Here is a 10,377-nt window from a genome sequence, read left to right as displayed (position 1 = left end):
TCAGGATGACATCCTGTAAAATAAACCAAACCGCTTTGTGTTGAACCTAAATGTGTAACGGTGGGACAACAATAACGGTGAGAGGGTTACCCCAGTGTACAGGTAGCTTTTTTCAATTTCCTTTTCCTTTTTGCTATTCTCATCAAAACCACAGCGTTTAAGGTGTACACAAATACTGCCTTCTCACTGCAATGTCCACTTCTAGACCGGAGAGTCCATGGGCGTGGCCTGTGGTCAGCTCCCGTTGGTGATGATCACAGAGGTGGCCTTGTGTCCCTGCATCTGGTCCGACTGCATCCTCATGTGGGAGGCCACGTCGTACTGGACCCCCCCGTAGCCCAGGCCCGAGAAGCCCCGCATGCTGTCCTGCTCGTACAGCTGCTCCAGGGAGTACCCGGTCAGGGCGTAGGCCGGTTGCCTGTCCAGAGTGTGCCGGTCCTGGGCCGCATAGATCAGCGGGCTGCCCTGGGCCTGGGGGGCGTGGGGGGACAGCTCCGTCTGCATGTAGTCTTTGTTGAGGGACAGGCCTGAGCGGGGCACCCCGTCGGAGCTGGGGCTGCTAAGGCGAGAGGCCGACGCGGGGCTGGTGGTGATTTCGTCGTTGTCGTGGGAACCGGGCGGTTTCCCGCCGTCCCGGTGGAGGAGGCGCTCCGTGGCGGCGTCCATGCCCCCCCCCCCTCCCATGGAGGTCTGCCCCAGGCCCGCGCCCGAGGCGGCGAAGCAGGGGCTGTGGGCTTTGGAGAGGCGTCCCGAGCCGACGTGCCCCTGCAGGCGGCTCTCCTCCTCTTTGATCATCTGCTGGGTGGCGCGGATCAGGGTCTCCATCTTACTGGGCTCCTGAGGACTGGCCCGGAAGGGGTCGCCGTGGTAACGCTCCCCAGGGTCACTGATGGAACCGCCTCCGTCTGGCGAGCTCCCGATGCTCTCCTCGTCCCAGTGGGTCCGCCCTGATGGGAAGAACGCAGAGGTTAGCTTAACACCTGGAACTGAATGAATCGAATCCTCCAACGTCACTCCACCAGTGTGTGCCATCCTCTGAACCCATCCTGTATGAGACATGGATTTATGTGGAAGCCAATCCCAATCCGCTGCTATGAAGCATAAGCTTTGGTAATCGTTTCTTTGTTTGAAGATGCAAAATAAGAGTGTCATTTTTGCATAACAGATGGTACTAATTGGCGTTTTGGCAAGAAACGGTGTAAACCATTTAGCATGTCTGGTAATAACACCGCTCTGAAAACATGTAGCGGGCCTGGTCTCCGCGGCAGATGGCTGTCGCCGCCCCCTCACCGTGGATGGCGCCGTGGTACGAGGCGAGGTCGTAGCCCTCCCCGCTCTCCCCCGGGGCCTTCGGCAGGGAGAGAACGGAGCGCGTGGCGTCCCACCAGGCCTCCCGGCCCAGCTGGGGGGCACCCAGGAAGTAGCGCCCCCCCTGGCAGCGGGTGCGGTCGCAGGCGGAGCCGGGGGCGTGGCCCTGGGTGTGGGCCAGGTCCTCCTCCGAGAGGGGCAGGCCGTAGCACAGGGGGCCCGAGTCGGGGTACAATCTGTAGGCGCAGGACGCCTCGGACGCCTCCCCGTGGTCCAGCAGGTGAGGGGAGGTGGAGTCTGTCAGAGGGCTGCCTCCCCATTGGCTGTCCTGGTCCGACTCGGAGCGCTCTGGGTTGTAAGCTGAAAACTGTTGGGACAGGTTAAGGGCGGTCCCCAGGAGATTCTATATATGAATCAATGTTTTTACTGGTGAAACGCATGCAGTGGTGAGCTGGGGTCTGGTTCTTAGCCAGGTATCGTGTAATGAGCATGCTTAATTTAGTGTGATTTATTATTATTTATTTTTCACCTGTGGGTAAGGCGACACTCTGGCTTTGGCCTTAGCCTGGATCAGACGCGACTTGGGGGCCTTCCTGTCTTCAGTTTGTGTGTTGGCGTAGGGAAAAGCCGGCTTACTCGGGCTCATTTGGTCCAAAGACAGCTGCATGCCCTTGTACTCAGTGTCCCTGTTGAGAAACAAGCAAGAATACAGATGTATGATTATTTTGATATGCTAATGCATGCTTGATCTCGTTCCCTGTCTCGATTCAGGCCGTGATTTATGAGCCTTGATGCGCTTTTGAAACAGTGCGCTGCCGTACATTCATACGGTTGCACTTCCACATCTGGAAGCTGTTCGTCTACAGCTGTCTCTGCTGAGTTACAGAACGCTTTCGCTGGAGCAATCAATGGCTAACTGCCTGGCTCAAAGGCACCTTATGGTCGGAAGAATTAGTGTTGCTCACGCGCCTTTCTTTCCTAGTTCTCCCCCTTTACATTTGGTGCTTAGTCTTTTTCCCTTTTTGGGCTACGATCCATCACTCAGGGTCAGATCAGCAGCCGTAAACATGGAGATAGAGCGGGTCGTAAAAATAGTAATGACCAAGCCCAGCGGCTAGAAGATACAACATAAATTTGGTCCATCGGCCATAGAATAGTGAAGTAGTACTACAAATAAGTGGCATATTCAACACAACAGAGGATGTCTTGACCAACAGTAAATAAAGATACAATCTCTTTCTCTCCTCAAACGTGAGGACAATGAGGTGTGAACACAACCTTTGCGATAAGCTAACCAGACGTTACCCTCCCACTGCTCTGCTCAAAGACCTGCGAAGTGCAGGAGAAAATCCCAGACACCTTGAGTTGAGGTTAATCATTTTCCAACGCTCAACAACCATTGCCAGCGCACAACATTTGTGTAAGCTTGTGCTTCTTACACACGCGCATATACACACCCACACACATGCACACGCACACACCAACCCACACACACATACACCCACCAGCGTACGCACACATATCAACACACACACACATCAACCCAAACACATCAACACACACACCCACCAACGCACACACGCATAACATATGCGCACGCGCACCAACACACACACACACACACCAACACACACACGCACGCATACACCCACCAACGCACACACGCACATCAACACACACGCACACACACCGACACACACATACACATCAACCAACACACACGCTAACACACACGCTAACACACACACCAAAGCTCTACTTGTCACCGCATTCATGTTACGTTCTCCTATCACCGTTTCTGAAAAAGTGGCCGCTTTGTTTTTCCCGACAGATTTATTGCTCTTAATGTGTCCCATGGCCGTGTGCACACAGCCAGCGGCCGCGGCGGTGACACTTGAATCTGCTGGCCCGCGGCTGACCCCGGCACCAGAGAGTGTCCCCACCGAGGGAAGCTGAGGAAGGGCTCCAGTGTCAAGCACTGGGCAAACACGGGGCCTATTCTTAACTTATCACGCTCACTGTAGCGCTGCAGCAGCTGTCGCCGCTTCCAGGAGCTCCCGGTGGCCCGCGTCTGACCCCCAGGCAGCCAGACGATGTAATACTTGCTCTAAATACGACCCTGATGTACGCCCTCGTTTCCACGTGTTTGATCGGCCAATAGCATGCCTCTGTGCTCGGAGCCTTGTTTGCTCTTGCAAGTGTAGCAGTGGCGGCGGGGACGGAGCCAGGCCGTCCTGCCGTCCTGCCGTCCTAGCCGGGTCCCAGGTGACTTATGGTCTCAGCCAACGCGGGTCCCAGTTCGCTTTTTGTGCAAACTCAGCTGTGTTAGCAGAAGTCCCTGTCGGGGTTCAATGTCAGGCCAGCTTCAGTCTGGAATACGCCAGCGGCCTGTCTTTGCACTGGGAGCACAGTGGCACTTATTTAAAGATAGGGGAGGTTGTTTATTTAAATAAAATAAATCATATTTGTTGAAGTTCTCTTTACATCACGATGCCATCAAATCAAATTCTTTGACCAAAAGTAGAAAAAGACAGTGTCTGTTTGTCTGAGACCTGTAATAAGCCTGCCCAATAATTTAATTCAGCCCGAATGAATTGATTTGATGGCCCACCTGTCTGTCTACCTACCTACCTACCTACCTAACCAGGTTCCTGGATGCACACTGCCCTGCACTCACTGCACAGGACTGGAGTTTCCACAAGGCTAAGCGGACCCAGTGCTGAAGCTAGCGAGCTAGTCATGTGTTTGAGAATCTTTGGGGGGAGATCTCATGGGAGGAGGGAGGATTTTTGTCTGAATACTTTAAAAATCGAGCTTACTCTGTCTGGCTGGTAAGACCAAATTGCCTTCCCGAGCTTGAAAGGAATCTGATTGGATCAAAGTGGCTCCACGGGCGAATTAGGCGAATTGAGGAATTGCAAGACCAGTGATATCAACAGCTATAATAAGCTGTGTGTGCGGGCGGATGTGTGTGTCCTCCTCCTCACATTTATACACATAAACACTAGCATATTTGTTAATAAGGATGTGCATGCACATTTAGACACGCACACATCCACTTGTGTACACAACGGCGCCACTAGGAATTATGGGTCCACTAAAACAAATTAGAGCTGATCCTTTACTCTCGTACCCTCGTGTAACGCCCATATGCTGCTCTGCCACCACACGGCATAGAAGCTGCATAAAGATCAGTAGAAGCTGCATGGCAATGTATAGCAATGCAGCACGTTGTGCAACCAGATCAGAATAGAGAACTGGACCCTTATGAATACCATTACTAATATTTGAGGTAATAGAACCAATGAGATTCAATAGTTTTCTTTAACTCTTTATAATGTTGGACCAAATTAACATGAATGCCAAAGGTCAAATATGTAATCATGACTTAGCAGTAAAACCAGCATACCATTCTTTTATTTATTGTAGTTTTTGATTGGGTATAATTATTTGCCTTGTTAATATGAAATACCAGCCACAAACATTGACAAATATTGGCAAATATTTACGATAACTAATTAATTTGATGCATAAGATAAATCATACAAAATTTCTAAATGTAGTGTTTATCTTCTACACATTATTGAGCTGTGAATAAACCATCCCAGTGTCCGGTCAATTCTGCATCGTCGGCACAGTTCACCTCTGCTCTATGCTGAATCGTTTTTGGTTTGATTTTGCTTGTGGAGCTTGATCAACACGACAAACACACCGCATCCAGCAGCATGTGGATCAGTCAATGCGAGCACACCATAGTCCAGTGTGTGCCGCTACTGAAATAGCTATTGATTCCTAATTCGCTCTTTTATTGATTTTTTTCTTCCCTCAGACTGCAAATCAATGGTGACAGTATTTTTGATAGGGTTGGACCCTGAGGTTTGTCTAGCGATCTCAGAGGGCCGTGGTGTGCTCTGTGCTCTCATAACACAGGGCTCCTTTAGAAAAGGCTTGTCTAGCATTTCATGGATTTGTAGGGAGAATAGCGAGAAGCAGCAGGATTTCTCCTCTCAGAGCCAGGAGGCTGATAAGGTATTACAACCAAGAGGACCGGATTGAGACTTAAACACGGACTGCACAGGGATCGCGTGAAACCTTTTTTGCAGACATAACGAATCAATATTAGTGAGCACAATGCAGCCGATGTATGTTAGATTTTCACATCGTCACTGCTCTGCAAGCCCTCAGTAAGCCTTCATTCTCAGATGGCTTAACATGTTTATTCAATGTACTATATATGCAGTGTCCAGACACCCTACCTGAGGTACCTCCCAAAGCAGCCAATCCTGAACTAAAGAGGCTACTCTCCAGCTCCAGTTACATCATGAGGAGGCCTATACCTTCTCCTCTCCCATGAATACGAGTGGATGTGCGTTTTCATCAAGACACTTACGTCAGGACGTAGTTGACGCTGACGATGCAGTGTGGGCGGGAGGAGCGGCTGTTGTGGACGATGGTGGCGTAGCTCTGCACCCACACCCAGCCCCCGTGCTTGGCCAGGAAGCGGTAGTACTTTGTGGTCACCTGACCCTTCACCAGCACTACGGTCGGGACAGGAAGTGAGGAACAGGAAGTGAGCTCATGCATCAGGTATTTGTTGACATGGATCTATTTTGTCTAGGACTATTTTTTTATTGATTTGGGCTGAAAAATTGGCCCATGTCATTTCCGATATTCAGAAAGCAATAAAAAACGATTTAGTTGTGTGTCGTTTAAGTCGTTATGCTCTAGTGAAGATTACATCGAGGAATGACTACAGAATAAATAATCAGTTAAAAAAAATCTAATCTAATCTCAATGCTTCAGATCCATCCTGTACACTGTTACTGTGTGGGGGGAGGAGGGTGGTCTGGCTGAGAGACACTCACAGAGGTGGTGTGCACAGCGCAGGTGGAAGGTGTCACAGCTGTGCACGTGGTGGTACAGCGTCTTCTCGATGAGGTCCTGAGGCTCGTAACCAGTCAACTCTGCTACCCTGAGAGAGAGAGAGAGAGAGAGAGAGAGAGAGAGAGAGAGAGAGAGAGAGACATTAAAGTTGGGGTTATGCAGATGGCCTCAGCAAATGTAACACAGGCCTATCTTTCAGCATCCTATGGAAAAGCTCATGATTGCAAAGCCATGTTTGTGGAAAAATGATTTCAGCCAATGTATTCCTTTCCACAGATGTTATTTCCATCGCCTTATCTTATAATTGTCCTCAGGTTTCATTAGAGGATAATGTCAGTTGATTTTCCTTGTTTCTCCGGTTTATTCTAAGAAAAATGCATCTCAAGATAGCTGCTAGAGCAATTCTAAATTTAATTTATTGGTAAAAGGAAAAGAGGGAGAATATAAAGGGAGTTGTGTCTGTTTGCTATAGGCCCACCTGGAGTCCAGGAAGATGAGCTTCATGTCCAGGCTGGCCCTGAACATGAACATGTTGCTATGCAGTTTGATCTCGGTCACGGCGCTGGGGGGCAGCGAGTGGCCCACCGCCACCAGGCCCACGTTCTGGTAGCAGCCCTCAAACGGGGGCATGTCCAGGCTGTACTGCCGGATCTTCAGGTAGCCGCTGCAGTGGATTACCTTGACGACGGGGAGAGACACACGAGTCACCATTAATACAAAGTAATATGGTGCTTTTATTTGAAGTCCTTCAAATAAAAACGAATTAAATATTTTATCACATTTATTTTAATTATATGTGATAATAATATTTTTTCTTTGATTTTCTTTTTTTAACAACATTTGTTGACCATGATATGAAGACCTCCCCCGCAGGGCCGCGCGCTCCGCCAATTCAAGCACGCTTCTCTGGAGATTAGTGCTTTACGGCGCGCGCACCGTAAAGCACTTTCTAACTCGGATTGCATAAAACGACTATAATAATATAACATTACATGCTCGGGTTTCATATGTATGCTTTATATGGGAAATTGTTATTGTAATGAAATAGAATTTAGGCCTAAAAAAAAATCGTCCTCGTCTGTATTATTTTGGGAGATGATTTGGTGCAATATTAAACATTTATGTTTTCAGGAATTATCTTAAAATGGTGTAGGACACTTTCAAACCCTATTTTGTTATACGGCAAGTGATGTAGGCTAATATTTTATCAACCTTAAACCGTAAACCGTAACATTGTATAACATCTAGGCCTATAACTGTGTGTGTGTGTGTGTGTGTGTGTGTGTGTGTGTGTGTGTGTGTGTGTGTGTGTGTGTGTGTGTGTGTGTGGGGGGGGGGGGGGGGGGGGGGGGGGGGGGGGGGGGGTTTGGTGATGGGCGACGTGATTTTAGTCCCAAATTGGTGGCATCGGCCTTGCACACTACGGTGTATGGTCCGCTCTGATGTAAACCTTCCAGCTCTTTCACGGGCTCCTTCTATTCTACCAAAGCACCCCTTCCCACCTTGTATCCCCCGCTGGTCAGACCCGCGTTTCTCTTGGCCAGCACGCACTTCATCCGCAGGAAGAACGACCGCTCCACTTCGTATTCTGCAAAGATGAGCATTGTACATTCGAGATATTGAATGAATGTATTGCAATACCCTTATATATACCCTTCTTTCGATAGATAGATAGATAGATAGATAGATAGATAGATAGATAGATAGATAGATAGATAGATAGATAGATAACCAGATTGTTTTATATCTAAATTTATTATATTGTCGATTATTTCACTATATTATATTTTCTCCAATGCCTTTAGAATAATTAATGAAGGCTGTAGACCTGTCTGTCTGCCTGTCTGTCTGTCTGTCTGTCTATCTATCCATCTATCTATCTATCTATCTATCTATCCATCTATCCATCTATCCATATATCCATCTATCTATCTATCTATCTATCTATCTATCTATCTATCTATCTATCTATCTATCTATCTATCTATCTATCTATCTATCTATTATTTTATATATATTTTAATTCACGTACGAATAAAGGAAGTGCCTGAGTTGTGAACGTTACCCTGGACGAAGTGCGGGTGGTAGGGCTGGTGCGGCGTCAGTACGGCCGTCATCTCGTCGTGGTCCGCCGGGTGGACGTACTCGTAGATGCTGTTCCCGGTCAGCTCTACCTGTGGAGAAGAGCTCTGGTCAGTACAACCTTACGGGCTGTGGGTCGACCTCACATGAACTACAATAGGCCTACAGCGTTTTGCCGTGAAAAAAAACCCATAAAGGCCTATTAGTTCGAGCATAATAAAAGTTAAGATACCAAAAAAACGAACCTGAGACAGTCCCAGATGGACAGACGCGGTCTCCGAAATGTACATTATCTTCCCATCTGGAGCAACGACGAATATGAATCCGTCCAGTGTCTGAAATGAAAGTAAACATGTGATCAATAAAATAGTTGAGCCTCTGGGCAAGATTACCAATCACCATGGACATGAGATGCAGGCCTATGTAATAGCAGGCCTCTACCTGCAGTAGATGGGAGCCCAGCTCGCGGCCCACGTTGTCCAGAGACCTCGACCGGCTCGTGAAGCCCCACGCCTCCCCCAGACCTGCGATTGGTGGAAGCAAATTTTAAGATAAGATATTTCTAATCAAATGTTGATATGGTATTTAATTCAGTATATAATAAGTAAACAAAATATATTTTATGCAATATTGTATTGTATCTAAATTTATAATATTGTCTATTATTTCATTATATTATATTTTCTCCGATGCCTTTAGAATAATTAATGAAGGCCTCTAAGACCTATAGTTATTGGACCATTTTTGTCTTTAAAAATACGTATTTTTCTCCAGTAGTATTATTACTATTTTATTATTTACTGTTGAAGTTAACTAAAGGGTCCATAATTCAAGAAATGTTATTGATCCATTTTTTCCAAATGTATTCTATTTTTCTAAACACGCACACTTTCCCACTTGCCCTATTATGGCGTATAGAATGAAACAATGGTATTAATACGTAATTAATGATTTGTAAAAAGGCTGCTTATTAACCTTTTAGTTTCGAAGCTCTAATAAAACGTTGTTTTAGTAGGCCTACTTGAGGCTCTCTAAGTTCTATAATATTGAGTATTATTAATACTATTAGTATTACTATGATTATTATTATTATTATTATTATTATTATTATTATGAGTTATATATGTCTTAATCGAATTATTTATAAAAAATATTCATAATTAATTATATAAACCTTAATTTGTAAGAGGTTTGGAGTTGATCAATTAAAACGAGGCTTATATAATTGTTAATACCTAGCAATAGGCTATATAATATATATAGATATGTATTGTGAAAATGCATCGCCTAGTCGTAGCCCCAATGCCCGGGCATTTGTTATTTTTGAGAAATCGTCGTGATGTCCCTATTCATTTAAGAAACTGGCTGTAAAGACGAAATTCTATAATAATACATTTTTATCTATTTGTATTTTGAACGTATCCTGTTTCCTTAATTTAAAAAATAATGCATATTTCTATCTATATATGTATGCATCTTGTAACACTTGCGCAATAGACAGGTCTAAAGCTATGTCCAGGGTCACCTAGGCCCAGCTATTAGACCTATAGGCCCGTTCTACAGTTGTTAAACCGCTGTCCTCCTATATCAGGAGAACCAAAAGAAGCTTACCCTGGGGAAAAACTATCCTCATCTTCAGGTAGCTGGTAGTCAGCCGGATGATGGAGGCTTTGTCCAGCTGGGACGTGATGGCCGAGGGGAGAGGTAACATTTTAGCCAGTTCATAAAATTCACTGTTCTCCTTTTCCCTTCTAGTCCTTGCGGCCGTTTTGGATTTCTCCTTCATGACGCCTCTCTTCCAGGTCTCTCTCCTCTGTATCTGCGGGTCCCGACGGGGATGGATTACAAGACAATGATGGATGTCCCTCCACGATGCCTCCTTGTCATGTTTTTTTCAGGTGGGGTTGCTGACAAAGTTTTATGTTTTTTTACCTTTCAAAACCAAATATTATAAATGTGTTTAATCCCAAAGAAACGGATATTCCGGGTGGTCCTGTCGGTTACAGGTCGAAAGTCCTGCGGTCAGAACAGTTGAAGTCGGAGTTAAAAAGCCAAGAGGTCCTCCATGCTGCCAGCCAACCATGACCTGGAAAAGAAAAACCG

At 46.4% G+C, this 10,377-nt stretch overlaps 1 protein-coding gene across 1 annotated transcript; it reads right to left on the bottom strand.

Annotated features, from left to right (window-relative positions):
- Positions 1–234: 234 nt before the first annotated feature.
- LOC307087866 (single-minded homolog 1-like) lies at positions 235–10,060 on the bottom strand (the record flags this gene model as incomplete). Its single annotated transcript, XM_079753538.1, has 11 exons — positions 235–947; positions 1,291–1,675; positions 1,838–1,994; positions 5,699–5,846; positions 6,174–6,280; positions 6,671–6,870; positions 7,695–7,780; positions 8,258–8,366; positions 8,520–8,609; positions 8,716–8,798; positions 9,886–10,060. 11 exons carry the CDS (start codon positions 10,058–10,060, stop codon positions 235–237), a joined length of 2,253 nt encoding a protein of 750 aa, XP_079609664.1.
- Between the last annotated feature and the right edge of the window lie 317 nt (positions 10,061–10,377).

The sequence above is a fragment of the Pollachius pollachius genome (genome assembly GCF_949987615.1).
Source record: "Pollachius pollachius genome assembly, chromosome: 16".
Taxonomy (NCBI): Eukaryota; Metazoa; Chordata; class Actinopteri; order Gadiformes; family Gadidae; genus Pollachius; species Pollachius pollachius.
Note: the sequence above shows the minus strand (reverse complement) of the source record. Positions and strands in the feature narration are given on the sequence as shown.